The 17,201-nt window shown below is 39.1% G+C and overlaps 1 protein-coding gene across 1 annotated transcript in view; it reads right to left on the bottom strand.

The window, feature by feature from the left end:
* Positions 1 to 1,625: 1,625 nt before the first annotated feature.
* NAT10 (N-acetyltransferase 10) overlaps positions 1,626 to 17,201 on the bottom strand; it is a 32,985-nt gene continuing 17,409 nt past the window's right edge. Inside the window, exons 14-29 of the mRNA XM_087951194.1 lie at positions 16,778 to 16,928; positions 15,922 to 16,018; positions 15,111 to 15,227; positions 14,467 to 14,568; positions 13,351 to 13,425; positions 12,116 to 12,232; positions 11,716 to 11,849; positions 10,425 to 10,473; positions 9,366 to 9,462; positions 8,622 to 8,732; positions 7,697 to 7,869; positions 5,566 to 5,685; positions 4,595 to 4,693; positions 3,989 to 4,062; positions 3,131 to 3,214; positions 1,626 to 2,228 (exon numbers count right to left, since the gene is read on the bottom strand). Coding sequence (XP_087807320.1) covers positions 2,138 to 2,228; positions 3,131 to 3,214; positions 3,989 to 4,062; positions 4,595 to 4,693; positions 5,566 to 5,685; positions 7,697 to 7,869; positions 8,622 to 8,732; positions 9,366 to 9,462; positions 10,425 to 10,473; positions 11,716 to 11,849; positions 12,116 to 12,232; positions 13,351 to 13,425; positions 14,467 to 14,568; positions 15,111 to 15,227; positions 15,922 to 16,018; positions 16,778 to 16,928 — 1,691 coding nt within the window. The 3' untranslated portion in view covers positions 1,626 to 2,137. The remainder of the gene's footprint in view (positions 2,229 to 3,130; positions 3,215 to 3,988; positions 4,063 to 4,594; positions 4,694 to 5,565; positions 5,686 to 7,696; positions 7,870 to 8,621; positions 8,733 to 9,365; positions 9,463 to 10,424; positions 10,474 to 11,715; positions 11,850 to 12,115; positions 12,233 to 13,350; positions 13,426 to 14,466; positions 14,569 to 15,110; positions 15,228 to 15,921; positions 16,019 to 16,777; positions 16,929 to 17,201) is intronic.

Here is a 17,201-nt window from a genome sequence, read left to right as displayed (position 1 = left end):
TTGCTCCCTGGCTGGAATACTTCCAGCCAGTAGGAATCTGAGCCGCATTCAAAGCTGCCTCCATTCCCTTTAACAACAAACTCACCAGGTGAGCCCTGACAAGACGGATCCAAGATAAGCCAACAAGAAACAAGAATGAGGGATCAGTATGTTCCATAAAATCCTGGACTTTGCTCAAAGACATCTTTATTTTTAAATTGTTTTGAGTAAAATATGCCAAACAGCCCGTGAGTTTTGGATGCTATTTAGTACCAAAAAAAAAAAAAAGAGGCAAGAAAGGAGAAATTTGGTCAGACGACAGAACAGAGCATCAGGAAGAAGGTATGGCTGGCTCTGTGCAGAATGGGTGAAAAGTGCAACACTTTAACCCCTTTGTTGGCACTCCCAGAAACTCTGAAAGTACTCAATTCCTCCTCCATTCTCAAAATATTATCCTCTGCAACCCAGCAGGAAGAAAAAACTCCCTGTCAAGCTGCCTGGAGTTCCACAAGGAGCTGCAACACAATCCTTCAAGTCCCACTCTGTGCTGGAGTTCCAGCATAGTTGGAACTCCAATTCAGGGATGGGATTGGAACACTTGAGGGCTGTTGTCATCCCTCATCTTTTGACAAATCAACTGTTCGCTGTTGGCAAGGCAGACCTCAAACCCGAAATGATGATGAAGGCCACACAAAAGAAGCTCAATCCAAGCTAAAATAAGTTGCAAAGTAAGCTTTAAATGTGTAAAGGAATAAGGTAATGTTCTGATTGAGCTAGCTAACAAAAAGAGGGAGGGAGGGAGGGAGGGAGGGAGGGGGAGGGAGGGAGGGAGGGAGGGAGGAGAGAGAGAGAGAGAGAGAGAGAGAGAGATCCGTAAGATGAATCTTATAAGCTCAGTAAGGAAGATCACATAGATTAAGTCGGTTTAATATATGATTGTAAAATATGATTGGGAAAGGAGGCTGCAAAAGAGGGGAGAACAACATCCATGGAGAAGAAACGGAGCCAGGGAAATCAAGTGTACCACTTAAATCACACACTGTTAAATGTTCTCAATTTGAACTTTAGAAATCGCATCAAATGGCACTGAAATACAGTACCTTCCAGCTAATGTCCAGAGTCATAATGATGAAAAGACTATATACTGGAAGTTTACATAGCACCAGTGGTGGGATTCAATATTTTTTTTTTACTACTGGTTCTGTGGGCGTGGCTTGGTAGGCATAAGGGGAAAGTTACTGTAAAATTTCCAGTCAGAGGTAGTTATTTGCTGGTTCTCTGAACTACTCAAAATTTCCGCTACCAGTTCTCCAGAACGGGTCAGAACCTGCTGAATACCACCTCTGCATAGCACAACGTTCTGAAGCAGCACTTGGGTTTATACACTTCTCTCTGCAACATGCAATGCGTGAAAAGTCAAGTCTCAGGCAATCACCTAATCCTACTTGTTCTCTTGCGGTGGAAGATCTGAGCCCTGATGTAATCACAGAGTCAATTTAACCGGCAAGTCCCCATTCACCTGCCCACATCATAACCACTGGTGGAGTAAAAGAACTGACTTCAAGCATTAAAACAGTAGGGAAAAACTCTCAGACCAGTAACTTTATCATCAATAAACAACAATGAATGACAAGCATCTCAAGTACTTTCAGCAGTGTAACATGGAATGCTTTTTAATCCCACCGTATTTTAAAATATCAGGATTTTTTTTTAAACAGCTTAACATTGAATGCCAGCTTTTCTTCAAATCTCCAATATGAACTCAAAGGGAAGAACTGCATAGGCACACATGTGCCAAGAGAGAGAGAGGGAGAGAGAGAAAGAGAGAGGGAGGGAGAGGGAGAGAGAGAAAAACCACCAGATTTTATAAGGCAACATTGAAGTCATAATTCCTGGTAATAATCCAGTTTGCTGTTCTGCAGTCTCTTTTAATGGAACACAAATGCTGAGCTGGCAGCAATAAAAATATCTTCCAAATGGTGTTGCTTGAAGGCTGCTTTCATATTAAGCAACAACAATAATAAAAACTCCTTGAGGCTTTTCCACTCCTGAGGTAAAGTTTCCTCATAGTTTCAACTCATTTGCTTGGCAAACGGTATCAGGGTTTCACAAAACAGAAAGTCCAAGTCCATATGATGGAGGCTTTCCCTCCTTCTAATCATTTCTTCAACTTCAGCTTTGGGTTTTTTTTCTTAAATTTCTTCTCCTGTCTTGGTCCTGTGGTGACTTCTGCTTTTCTCTTCTTATCACTGAGGTAGAATACAATACACAGGTTATACGATCCATACACTGGGGCCAAAGTATCGCTGAAGCTAACTTTAAAAAACAGGTAAAGATGGTAGTATAAATGTCCAAGATTCGCAGTCTTAAAAAAAAACCTATGCCAAGAGCTTCTCTCTGTTGGTGAGATAATATCTGCATCTCTCCCAACAGCCAAGAGCAGGTCAACAGTAAGACTGTATTTCTAATTTCTTACTTTCCTAGAGTCAGAAAGAATACTACAGGTAGTCCATGATTTATGACCACAACTGGCACCAACACTGCTGTTGCTAAGCAATGCAGTATTAAGTGAATCACATCCAACTTTACAACCTTTTTCGCCACTGTCAATAAGTGAATCCGGCTTCCCATATTGAATATGCTTGTTGGAAGCCCCCCAAGAAGAGGCTGTAAATTGTGATCCTATGACCCCCAAGATGCTGCAACTGGCATAAATACATGCTGGTTGCCAAGTGCCCGAATTTATGTAATTGTGGGGATCCAACAACAGTTGTAAGTACAAGATTCAGTCATAAATCATGTTTTTCAACACCGTCATAATTCCACACGGTTGTTAAACGAATAACCCTAAGTCAAGGACTACTTGTAGTAGATAAGAGCCGTGGTGGATGCAGTGGTTAGAATGCAGCACTGCAGGCTAATTCTGCTGATTGCCAGCTGTCAGCAGTTCAGCAGTTCGATTGTCACTGGCTCAAGGTTGACTTAGCTTTCCATCCCTCAAGGTCTGTAAAATGAGGGCCCAGATTGTTGGGGGCAATAGGCTGACTCTATAAACTGCTTAGAGAAGGCTGTAAAGCACTGTGAAGTGGTATGTAAGTCTAAGTGCTTTTGCTATAATAGGTCTCCGAGATGTGAGTGCCCCAACACTAACCCCTTCAGGCTGACCACAGATGCATCCTGTCCTGCTTTACTCAGCACTTCATTCCATTCTTCATCATCCCCTCGGATAATGTACCTAAGTGAAAAGAAAAGCACTTTAAATATAAGGGCAACCTGGTCAGAAAATAGTAACCTCTGCCATACACTCACATCAGAATTCTGTGCAAGCATCATTCTCTGGCCCTCAAAAATCTGATTGACTCAGCTGAAAAAAAAAATATGAAATTCCTAAGTGCAAAGTTGCACCTGCGCTTTAAAAGAGCGTGATTTATTCAGCTTTGGTTGAAATATTTATGTCAGTAAAAATGAAATTGGCCCATCCATCCTATACAGTCCCCAAAATTAGGGAAAGGCAGTCACACTCAACACATAATCATTATTAAAGGAAGGGGGAGCAGGTCAGGCATCAAAAGGGAAAGGAAAGAATGCATAAATCCAGGGTGTGCTCTTTGTCCCTTACAATTAGTACCCAAGGGACCTACTCCTTATGTTATAAAGCAAAAATATGCATCTGATTTGGCCAAAGCCAAAGCCACTTCAGAGAGATTCTCTGGCTCATTGAAGCCAAGCAAATATCTTTCAAAGCAAACAAAACTGAATTTTAACCTTCCTGAGGCCTCAGGAGAGGGCTGGTCTTTTGGAAGCCCATATAAAGGTAGGTTTTTTTTCTTTCTCTTTTCTGAGAGAGCAAAAAATATGGAGGGATTCCTTGTTTCACTACAGAACCATTTGCAGGGGGAATTCTAACGTCAATGCTTTGGCCAAATAGCTCAAATCATTTAATTTTCCTAGAGTTAGTTTGTTCATTTGTTACAGGGACAGGGGAAGGAGAAAGAACAAAAAAAATTACTGTGAAAGATCCAGGTCTTTTAGCTTCCCAATCTCATTCTTATGTTTTTCTTGAAATTCTTTGGCTGCTTCTTCCTGCATCCGAAAATCCACATTATAAATAACAGGCACTGTACATGGTTATTTAAAATGAATGCATATAGTACAACTCTCAAACCAAGGACAAAAGCTAATCAATGATCTAAAGAGCCTGGTGTTTCTTAATGCATCTCACATGAGATAGTACACTTATTCATTCTAAGCGGGAAGTGGAATTCCCAGGAAAATCTGGTTTTAAACACATGATAATATCATACATTTACACACTTGGTCAGCTGAACATGTATAAGTATTGCAGAAATTATCCCAGCTTTTGAAAGCAGAAGATAATGCATCTGTCTTCAGAAGTGACCCACTGGACACTTCTGAGAGGTCAAAAGTTAGATTTGAAGGCACCAGTTTTTGTTTGCTCAATTTCCAGTATTCATTGGCAAATGAATGAGTGAATGAATGAAATACACATTTGTATATCGTGATTCCATTAGATATAGCCCCAAAAATAATCAAAGGGGAGGGAACTGTAAATACTTAACACCAACAACTGAAAAGCTTATAAAAAGATAGTTACCAAATCTTCATTTAAAGATTTCAGGGTTGGTTCCATTACAACTTCTTTCATTACTGCCATTTGCTCTTCTACAGCCTTCTCCTGGACACTGTTGAACAACTAAGGAACAAAGAATGGTGGGACGGATCGCTTTTCCACCCAAAAATATTTCTATGAAGATACTGCTATCGCCAAAATATCATTCCTGTTTATTTCCTTTTTTAATTAGAAAAATATTTTATTAAGCATATTTTCACAAATACAATAAAGCCAAACAGTCCACTTATCACAACGTGAGCAAGTGTTCACTCAATTTGACGTCTCTCAAATTATGTAGAATAATCATTCCCACTTATTACATTAATATATAACACAAAGTTTTATCTAGTTATATATTACAAATGTATATCTGATTGCATGTGATATTGCTAATTTCCATCATGCCTTCTTATTTGACTTTCTTTTGTTCATTTCATGTCTACCTTCCAACCAACTGTACCATGAATTCCAAATCTCATAGTACTCTGACTCCTCTTTTGTTTTTGAGTTCCATTGACAACCTGTCCATTTCTGCACATTCCAAAGTTTTCTTTATAATCATAAAAGTCGGGGGGGGGGGCATATTTTCGCATTTCCAATTTTGGGCAAAGGCAAGCCTTGCTGCTGTTAATATGTGGAATATAATATATAATGATTTTTTTACTAATTTTTTATTTAAAATTCCTAATAAAACATCTCTGGTTTCAGATCAATTTTAACTTTTTTAATTTCTTCTAGCCAATTTCTAATTTTTTGCCAATATTTTTTTTCCTATTTATTTCCTAATTTCCCTCCATTGAATTTCTAAGAATCACAACTGATATAAAAAGCATATTACATACTACAAAACACACTGAAGACATTTCCATACAAAGAATCTGTAATAGAAGCTTGGAGTATTGTGTTTTGGCATATGATTCATCCTGTTAAATGCTGCCCCCAAAGGGCATTACCTGAACAACTTTGCGGATAGTCCTATTGAAGAGGCCCATTAACTGGCTACTAGGCAGCCCTATCTCTTTCTCCAACTGGTCCATGGATTTGTGCTGGAGACCAATTCCAAGAAGAAGAGCCTGACAAAAGAAAAGGTTACTTTGCTTGGATGCAGCAGAATGACAAGTTTCATCTTAGGCAAGCATGGTATGACATTAATATCTCATCTAGCCAATTTCTGTATTAGCAAAACTTATAGAGGTGAACATAACTCAACTGCAAAGGCCCATAACACACGTAATGCATACACAGCAGGTACAGTTTTCTCCATATCTCTGTCTTCCCCACAAGCCTTTTTTTAGTGTTCCATATTTTCTATTTCCTATTCATATCTACCCACGTCACTTCTTCGTTTTCTCCTTGCTCTGGTTTGAGCCTCAGAATTCATCTACTCATCCTTCTACTTCAAACACCAGACAAGCCATGCCTTGTGATAGTCTGTTTCAATACTTAATAATAGCTAACAACTACAGTATCTACGTTTCTGATATCTTCTGTCTGTTTTTTGGCTCTTTTTGTATCTTGATTGGCTGGCAGCATTGTGTTACTTTAATGGAGGTCTTTAGTGCAGCTTGGCTTCGGGTAAATGGACGGCTATCATTAGTTAGGAAGCTGGGTTTCATCTGGGTGCCTGGTTGGGGTGTGTTTGAGCTGGAGGTATCAGGGGATCTGTTTGTGCCCAGGTGTTTGCCTGGCTTGTGGTGTGGAGATTTTTTGTTTGTGAGTGCAGGTTTCCAAATGATTGACAGCCTGGTGGAATCATCTCTTCTGTTCATGCTTTCTGGTCTTTTTCAATCTCTATGGCTTCTCTGATGACTCTGTGGCTAGGGTTTTCCATAGTGGCCAGGGTGTTCTTTTAAAGTTGTAGCAACGTTTCAGCAGAATCTCATCTGCCATCATCAGGCTTCTGTATTGTGTCCGTCTGTGGGTCAGACTTGTACATGTAAGTACCGCGAAAACTTAAGAAAACATATATATATATATATATATATATATATATATATATATATATATATATATATATATATATATATATAGATGTCTCCACCTCATTGTACAGTTGAAGCCCCTGCAAAAAGAGCTCTACAAGGCCTGAGCAGAGGGCAATGTGGTGAAGGGACAACACCTGCCTTTTTAAGAATCTTTTCCTTAAAAATCTTTCCTTTTTAAGGTACTTTTCCTTAGTGCCTGTTGATTTTAAAGGCTGCACTGATGAGGGAAGAAGTAGAAAATGGCGGTTTGAAGGTGGATGCATTCTGGTGACAGAAGAAGCCTAGGCAAAAGAAACTGCTTCTGGGCTCCTCTATCCAAGATTGTAAAAGGGAGATTCCCCCTTTCACCAAGGCCTTTTTAGAAGAGAACTGATCCATTCAGGGCAGGTGGAATGAAAGGGAGCTAGTTATTGTGAAGGACAAGCACTGCCTACACTTCCTCAGCTGAGGCTGGCAAGTCAATATTGTTCCTTGGGAAGAGAAAGAGTAAAAGGATATTAACTGCTACTGCTTGACATCTCATTTCCTGAGTTAATAGTTTGATTGACTTAAGTTTCAAAAGAAGCTGTTTTTGCTTTAAGCCTGGATCCCCAAAGATCTGAAAGTAAGGTGTGAATAAATTTAATCAAACTCCCTACTCCTTTGGTGCTTGCTTTTTTGGCTCCAGCAACTACTAGTAACGGTAATTATGCCAACTCTCTCTAGAAGAATCACTACTCACAATAATTTATTGTCCAAGTGAATTTGATCGATAGTTAAGCTCAGAAATTTCTCAGAGATTTAACTATTTGATTCAGAGACCGGAACTAAATAAAATCTGGAAGCGTTCATGATTCCAAATAATATCTGGTTGTACCTGTAACTCCAAAGCTAATTAGACTTCATCTTAAGAAGCTTCTGACTATGAAACCATCCAAAATCTACCATTGGATTCCAGAGAATATTAAATGACATGTGTAATAAAGATTTGGGGCTTTTGACACGTTTTGGAAACATATCAAGGGAAAAAAGATGCTAGTGAAAAAATTAAGGTTATCAATTGAAGGCCCATTGGAAGGTCATCAATTAATTCAACAGTAGCTAGATAAGTAGTACGTACAGCCTGAGTAGCAGAAAGAGACATATCTCCAAAGTTGTTGAGAAAGTACATTCTAGAAATAGTTGGGATCATGTCCATGATCAAGTGATAGTCCACCATGTTTCTTGAGTACATCTCTAGCCTCTTCAGGTCATAAGGGATGAAGACTGCTTCTAGTTCATTACGGCTGAGAGCTGAGCAAATTGGTGATAAATAGAAGAAAAAGTAAACAGTTATGCAAAAATAGGATCTGAGGTCATTTACCATCAGTAGCTCACTGTGTACACTAATTTTAATCAAGCTGCATCACTCTACATGCCTTTATCCCTGGCTCTTATACTCTCCAACCAGCCTCCTTTGGGTAGAAGTTAGGCATTTGCACCCCATTTGCAGAGCACAGCAGATTATTATGTCATCTAGAAAGTATGGGAGATAAAGTGAAACACATCTAAAGAACATTAACATGGACAAAGCTAATCTATATATACTTTTTTTCTTATTATGTGTTAGATTAGGGAGGGAGAACACAAGATAATGTATCATGCATGTAATTAAGGAGTAGAAAACCACTTAGTAGGTTACTTCTAATTTGAAACAGATTGCAAAGAGTTACTCTAACATGACATAAAAATACTAGTGTTTTATGCCTAAGGAGCATGAATTATTTTGAAAAATATTTGTATGCAATCAAATAGTCAAAATCAGTATTACTAAAGTGTATTGCCAAGTTTCATTCATTTTAAAAGAGAAGGATATAAGAGCGCATTTAAAATTGAAGAAGAAAGAAAAGGAAAAGTGGATCACAATTTTAAAAAAAGAATAGGGCTTAAAAGTTCAGCCTATTAGAAACAGAATGAAAATTCTTCATTCAACAGCCACCTTTTTCCTGGATTTTGTTTCAGTTGTTTTATGAAGTACCCCCTGGCAGGAGCTTGCATATACTTACCAGATTGTGATTGTTGTTTGACATTCCTGTTTTGTAATATATTCAAAGCTAATGATGGGGAGAAAATGCTGAACTGGTAAGACAAGAGAGACAAGAATCTCCTCCTGAAATCTGTAGAGCAACGAGAAAAAAACAAGGGACTATCATGTAACACAATATTTCTCAATCTAAGCTATTTTAAGGTGTGTAAATTTCAACTCCAAGAATTCGGCAGCCAGCAGAAACATGGATGAGGGATCCTTGGTGCTCTTTGAGCTTGCCCGTTTTCTTGTAGACATTTCATTTCCCAAACTAGGTACCATCCATCAGTGCATCAGGATTAGCACTGATGATGTTATCTAGTTTGGGTATGAAAACATCTGCAAAAAACACACACACAAGCTCAGAGAGCACCAAGGATCCCCCATGTCAACCCGGAGCTACAAATATTCTCCTTTGTTAGAAACATGGATGTAACAAAAAATAACTTGCAACTTTTGTTCACTCATCAATTGTGAAAACCGGGATTGTCAAAGTTAGTCAACAGCTTTCCCTGTTATACTGAAACTTTCAAAGTAGCACCACGGACATGGTGCCATTTTTTCCAAGTTTCCCCAAGCATGTAAGGCATGTAACTTTAAGACAAAGCTTTGCTGACTGAGGAATTCTGGGAATTGAAGTCCACAAGTCTTAAAGATGCTAAGGTTGGAGACCCCTGATGTAAGGGATTATTGAATCAATCACAAAACGTTTTAATTAACTCACCTTTCCAAAAAGCAGTGAGCCAGCTCTCCTCTGTGTTCTCTTCTTCTTCATTCAGCATCTTCAGCATAATGCATGAGTGTTCCCCAGTCAGATCATTCTGGACACAAAGCCACCAGGGCTGTTAGCACGCTATGTTTTCAACAAATAGCAACTATTTGTTTAAATTAAAGTATTTTTTTTATCAACAGAAATAAAAGTTAGCAGGGATAAGAGAATATTTCCTTGCCATGAGAACGGAGTCAGCACTGGCTCAAATTAACCAAACATTTTGATTAAATGAGCTAAATTAAGAGCCCACATTCTATAATTGAATATAAGGTTGGGAAGGAACCTCAGAAATCATTCCATCCAACTCCATATAATGTCTCTGGCAGATGACTACCCAACCTCTGCCTTATAATTCCCCACCACTACTTAAAGCCCTAATTAAATAAATGAATCACCATTTCTAAAGTAGGATATTTGCTCCAAAAATCTTCCCCTTGGCTATATCTCACCAGTCCATAAATGGGTGGGTAAAAAAGAATTTAGAGTTCTTTATCTAAGATTTATGGGGTTAAAGAATGATAAATAGCAAAATAAAGAACACTTGGATCAAATAACTAATAAATACACTGTATTTCTTTTCTTAAAATACCCTTGTAAAACCCTTGTAATTTGGCTTATAACACCGTGAGAGCATGTTTCTGGTGGCTATGTCAGACTTTGAATCGGTACAAATGTGAGATTTTACTACTACTACAAATAAGCGTAAATAATGCTTAATAATAACTGTATTCTGAGATTCTGAACTATGAAATAAACAGGGGAGCTTTGGAGCATCTTGAATCTGATGGATCTATACACCCAGTAATCCTACCACTCAAGTGTATGATTATGTCCATGTTTGTTCCTCTTATTAGCTTTTATTCCACCCGTCTAGTAAAGAAAACTTACTCTGCCGTTTTCTGACAAAGAAAAAAGGAATTATTTGCCAACAGAATTTCCCCTCCTCTCTTGATATTCAAGAAATAATCACAGAAGTCCTGTTATGGCCTTGGACTATGAAACAAAACTTACTGGAGTTTGTCTCAAATAGACCGGCACATATCCACCCCGTTTCCAAAATCTGGGAGGAAAGAAAAACAATTAAAATTAATCCATGAACAAGAGAAAGTTCGTTCGTCATTTTTCCAATTTAAATATTGGATTCTGTATTAGAAATAAATCCTCAAGCAATATGGTAAAATATAAACCAACTGGGGGACATGTCTATCTAGCTTTAAAAACTGAACATTTTCAACCAATACTTCATAATACTGTCTTTCTCAAGCAAGATCTTCACATAAATATTTTATTCCCTTTATTTCTCTTCTCTCAAGCAGAAATGCCATAAAAGCTGCTCGTTAGGACAACGTCACCAAAATGGATGAGAAAAACTTTAAAATGTCTGTCGGCTGAAATAAAAAGATTGTTTTGATTGGAAAAAATTGAAAAAGTAGAATTATTGCAACAGAAAATCGATGCAATACCATGTTTCCAATAGAAACTGCAGAATAGAAAACACACACATTCCATAGAATCCATAAGCAGCAAGTATCCTAAAGAACAGTCAGTTCCCTTACTTCAGGGGTGTCAAACTCAAGGTCCATGGGCTGGATCCAGCCTGCAGGATGCTTAACCCTGGCCCGCGGGGCTGGCCTGGAAATAGCAAAGGTCCGGCCAGCACCCCGTTTTGGCCAGCAGGGTGCTTCAGGAAGCAGTCCAGGCCTAAAATGGGGCACATGGGGGCCGTGAGAGACCCCCTTGCACCCCGTTTTGGCCAACAGGGTGCTGCAGGCCATCCAGGCCAAAAACGGGCACGTGGGGGCCGTGGGGGCCGCATGAGGCCCTCCACATCTGATTTGGCCAGCAGGGTGCTGCAGGTGGCTGTTCAGACCAAAAGTGAGGTGTGTGGGGGCTGTGTAAGGTTCCCCCCATGCCCCTTTTGACCAGCAGGGTGCTGCAAGAGGCTGTCTAGGCTAAAATAGGGTGCGTGGGAGCTGCATGAGCCCCCCGCCCACTCCCTGCAGGGTGCTGGAGGCCGTCCAGGCCAAAAACGGGTCACATAGGGGCTGCATGAGGTCCCCTGTGCCACATTTTGGCCAGCAGGGTAATGCAGGAGGAGTCTGTCCCATCTCCTCCACCCACTCTCCCAGCCAGCCCATGGAGGAGAACTACAATACTGATCCAACCCTCGAAGAAATCCAGTTGGACGCCCCTGCCTTAGTTAGACCCATTGTTAAGATCATGTCTGGCAAAAATACACTAATACACAATAACTAAAATGAACCTTTCCCATTGTAATACACGTTTACAGCAAAATGCTTACTTGAGAAGCCTTGGCGTCAAGCCGTAAGAGACACCAAGGTAGTCCAGATTCTCAGCTTGCCTCTCACTCAGCTTGAGAAGCAGAGGTGGCAAATCTTTCCGAGGCATCACAGCTTCTTCTAGTAAGCTGACAGCCTGAAACAATGGAGAACAGCTTAACAAAAGAGGAAGAAGAGTCAAATAAAAGCTTGTGGGGGTTATTGGTGCTCTTTGAGCAACACCCAAGCTCAGAGAGCCATCAAGGACCCCACAGTTTCAACCCTGAGCTACAAATATTCTCTTCTATTGATAAATTATAGCTTGAAATTTGCTTATTCACTGCTGCTCGGATAGGCAATTAAAGAACTCCAATGAAGCTCTGTGCCAACTTGATACCAGCACCCATATAGAAAACTTCATACCTCACTGCTCACAGTAGCAATTTCTCTTGGCTTCTGAATAACCTTTTCTTCCAAACAAGGAAATTTGCCTTCATAATACATCTGGAGCAAACGCAAAGCTCGACTACCATAACCCATCTACCAAAATCAAGAAAGATTGAGAAGAAAGAGCATTAGAGGAAGGTGCTTAAAAGGCTCTGACTCTTAAATGTTTTATTTTATCGGTTATTGCACAGGGTGGTTAATTGTTGTGATAGTATTTAAAACAGACTTTCATGAGTATGCGTGGTTATACAAAGTAAGATGATCTTGACAGAGATCAAGGCAATAGGGGCTAAAGCATTTTTAAAGCCCAGAACATCAACATAATTTCAAAAGCAGCTCAGATTGATACCTCCCTAATTCACTGAATTATAAGAAGGAAAGGAAGAATAGTACAATCAGACTTGCAAACTGAAGGAGCAAGTTAGGGACAAATTGTTGTGGAGAAAAATCTATGTGGTCACCAGAAGATGAAACTGAGTTGATGACACATACTCAATTAATCAGAATCCTTTAATAATTATCTTTTTTTTCTTTTCCTTCTTAAAATAAAATATTTTCAATCTTTGCAGTAATAAACAGTAGATTAATAAATCTGGGTCTCTCCAATGCCAGTTGAGAGCACCATAATAGCTGGTATAGTTCAGTTTTAAATGGTTATATTATATATATATTTAACAAAGAGAAAAGAAAACATATATCTTCAGACTAAACAGAACTAGATTTCCATTTCATGTTATGCAATTAAATTGTTAGCATTTAAATCAATTTATCTAACAATAGAGGAACCATGAAAAATAACCCTGTAAACAAATGCAGGCAGTCCACATGTATCCTGCTTTAAAATTGATTTATAAATATAATTAGACCGTTATTATTTTGTCAAAACAAGGCACATTTTATAATTCAATGGAGAATTTAGGCAAGGCCTAGCATCCAAAGGTACATTAACTGAAGATATAAACAGAATGGCAAATCATGCTCAAATTGGATAAAATAAAAAAAAAGGAAACTAATATTAACTGAATGGTATTCCTAATGTAAAAAAAGAAAAAGAAATCAATTAAGATTTAAGTTTGATCCTCAGCTCTAAGACTGTTTTAACAAATCTTGCAAATCAGTCATTTACATATACTTTGCAATTATTTTAACCGAAATAATGTTTCATCAATTATCACTAAGGTGTATTTTGGTCAAATTTAAAATAAATTTACCGCTTGATAATCAGGATGGACTGCAATGCGTACAATTCTTCCACCAGAAAGGCTCCCAAAGTCAGGATCTTGGAACTACCAATAAAAAGGAAGTAATGAATAAATGATTTTTAATGGGAAAGTATTCAACATTAATAATTTCTTAACTGATTAGTCTTACAACCATATCAAGAAAAGAAAAAGAAATTATATGATCCGATTCCAGGACAACATAGATAAAAGAAAATACAGTGATAAGATATAGCAGTGGTAACATAGCAATCTGATAAAATGCATCACATTGTTCAGTGTATCGGGTTCTTAGTTCAACTTCCTTAATTATAAACTTAGCACTTCTGCTTACAACAGGGGTCTCCAACCTTGGCAACTTTAAGCCTGGAGGACTTCAACTCCCAGAATTCCCCAGCCAGCAAAAAGCTGGCTGGGGAATTCTGGGAGTTGAAGTCGTCCAGGCTTAAAGTTGCCAAGGTTGGAAGACCTGCTTACAATATATACCGTATTTATCGGCGTATAACACGCACTTTTTCCCCTGAAAATAGGGGCAAATGATGTATGCGTGTTATACGCGATATATGTAAGAAGCCTTCGGTGAATGCTGCTGGGATCGGGGATCAAGGACACAAATGAAAGAAGGGGAGGGAGGAAGCAACCGAAGCCTGTCCTTCTCTCTGGGTCAGCTCTCTCAGTCGCTCTCTCGCTCCTCCACCAGCACAGGAAGAAACTGCTTCAAAGAAGCGGGGGGCTTTTCCTGTCGCCTTTCTCCCCCACCCCGTCCGCCCGCCCGCAGTGCTCCGTTCTGCCTGCCTGCCTGCCTTCGTTAATGGTTGAATCGGAACAGCTTCGGCTGAGTAAAAGAGGCGAATAGTTATTATTCTCAGCCGAAGCTGCTCCCAAACAACCAGAAACTAAGGCAGGCAGGCAGGCAGGCAGAATGGGACACTGTGGATTGAAGCGCGCGTGGGGTGGGAGTGGGGGTGAAATTTCCCTCTTAAAATGAAGATGCGTGTTATACGCCTGTGCGTGTTATACGCCAATAAATACGGTACATTAGGAGGAACCAAGACAAGCTATGTGATATTTAATATGTTTAAAAGATTTAAGTACAAAATCCATTACCTGCTCTGAGATGTTCCACGGAATGAGATCTCCTGAGGCTTTTTTCCCTCTAGACAGGCTGTTCATAATAGATTGTCGTGATATCTCACCCTCCAAACATACCTGCAGGAATAAAGGGAAGATAAGTTTCAGTTCTTCAGTGGTACATTATGTAGCATTTTTTTTTAACCAAAATTGTGCATCAGGTATAGATTACTTAAAAGAGTAACAGAAGTACCAGAAGGTATAGATTAATAAAAAGAGTACAGGAAGTACTATAATTTTCTATTAGTAGCTAGAAAGACTAATCCAATCTCCTGGCCTACTCTGTTCCCTCAAAACAGAGGTAGAAATTGTTGGTAACAAGAGTTTTGATTCTGACATGTTTTACAATTCCAAAAGTATTAATGAAAGTCTACCTTAATTGAGAAATCAGTAACACATATGCTTTGGTTTTAACAACTCTGAAACACTGTAGCTAAAACAGATTCCCAATTCTTTGCTCACACGATGGATAACATGACAAATTTCTTCCCTGGAACCAATGAAGAAAAGATACAAATTCCCTAGAGAAAGATTCAGAGTCTTTATTTATTGATTTCTCTAGTTCTGCTTCTTGTCTCATTAAATTAATTACTTCGGTTACTTGAAAACATCCTTCTTACCTGGACCACAGCAAGGACTTCAGGCAAGGAATTTTGAGTAGGTGGCACCGGTGGCAAAAGGCAAAAAAGATGATGGGCTGGAGCATCCGAAAGCATCTGGAGGTCATTAGGAGAATTCTGGAAGGTTGCAACCACGTTAGAGAATTAGATCTCGGTCATTCAAGCATGCTTCATTAATTCAAGGTATCGGTTATGATACTTTCTTTATTCAAAGTGATACTTTCTTTATTCAAAGCCCCATGACTTTGAATGAGACTTTCTTTATTCAAAGCCCCATGACTTTGAAACACTCTATTATTCTCAATTCATTCCCATAAGCCGGAAGCTGACCAAAAAATCATGCTGTATGTTCCTGTATGACCCAATGTGGCCTCCATATTTAACATTATCTTTACTATGCATTCTTCTTTCAAATCTTAGCAAACTTTATTTCCTAGAATCATATACAGGTAGTTCTTAATGTATGACCACAATTGGGATTAGAACGTCCGTTGCGAACTGATGCGGCCATCAGGTGAGTCATGCTGTTGTTAAGCAAATCTGGCTTCTCCCATTTACTCGGCCTCTCAGAAGCTCCCTGCAAATGGTGATCCCAGAATGCTACAACCATCATAAATACACACTCAAATTCTGATCATTTGGCTCTTGGGACACTGTGATGGTTGTAAGTGCAAGGACTAGCGAAGGCATTAGAAACCAGAGGACAGTTATTTCAGTCCAATCTTGGGGAGGAGGAGGAAGAGGAGGAGGAGGGAGTGACCCCACCATTTTTCTTCTAAGTCCAAGCTGAAAATAACACATGATCACTAACCTTGTAGTGAGAAGCCACATACAGGGACATTAATCTCTGAAGAAACGTTTCTGACGCTCTGTGATAACAGAACAGAGTGTCTCTGTTCACATAGTATCTGAGGGTCATCCTTGAGTTAAGTGACAAATTCCTTATTTGTCTTTGAAAGCTAGAAGGAAGCCAAAATTTTCTTCAATGATGACAGACTGCCATTGTCCAAACACATTTGCTAATGTCCAACACACTTCATAGGCAGTGAAAAGCAGAGGAAGTAAATAGCTATTGTTACCAATTGTGTTTCTAAGTCTGTGTAAATTTTTAAGATCTGCAAATATTGGTAGAAAGGTAGTAGGTACTATGAAGCTTGTTGCCCCAAAATGAATGAGCTAAGAGTGCATTTACTTTGCTGCATGGAAATGAGGGACTGGGTATGTCAGGAGAAGCATAAGAGTTGAATGCAATGGCAATGGGACATCTAAGTAGTGTAGGCGATAAAACAAAAGGCAGAATCAAGAATGAATAAGTGTTGAACAAATGAGCTAAATGCAAAAATGAAGGATCAACACAAAAAAAGGTCACATTTTTTAAAAGAAGTGAGGAGTTTAAAGAACAAAAGGTAACTAATGAATTCACATATGGAAGATGTGGAACCAGGCACAAAAATGTAGGAAGAGTTACTGTGAATGGTACTGTGAATAGTTATAGCTACCGTTTCTTTTATTTTTCTTACTTCGTGTTATTCAATTTCTTTCATTTACTACTTCTTGCTCCTTTTCTATCCTTTGCATAATGTTTTTCCTAAACGGGAACAGTGTGATGGGAATATAGATATGACCACAATAGCTGCACTTAAGTTTGAGAATTAGCACAAGGATACAAATCACAGGTTTCAGGCAATGGACAACCAGATATAATTCTCGTGATGTTGAGACAATCCAAGCATAGCAAATCATTCAGCCACTTTTCCACTGGATCTCCCGGAGCATATCTAATGGATTCCTGAAGCGAAACTTCATGCAATGTACGGGCTGGGGAGAGATGATATACAAAAGGTCACATACACAAAGATCTAAACATCTCTTTTGTCGGGAAAAGAAAAAAAAGTGGTCAGAAAAACAAGACCTGTAGCTGGTGCAGGTAGTCCTCATCCTACAACAGTTCAAAGTTACAACAGCACTGAAAAAAGTGGCCATTTTCCACACTTACAGTCATTATAGCATCCCCATGGTCACATGAATGAAATTTGGATGCTTGACAACTGACTCATATATATGCCCCAGGGTCATGTGATCATGTCCAGG

Source organism: Notechis scutatus, chromosome 1 (assembly GCF_049901735.1).
Source record: "Notechis scutatus isolate UNSWTSFEM ecotype Mainland chromosome 1, rNotScu1.2, whole genome shotgun sequence".
Taxonomy (NCBI): Eukaryota; Metazoa; Chordata; class Lepidosauria; order Squamata; family Elapidae; genus Notechis; species Notechis scutatus.
The sequence above is the reverse complement of the archived record's forward strand: the minus strand, read 5'-3'. Positions and strand labels throughout refer to the sequence as shown.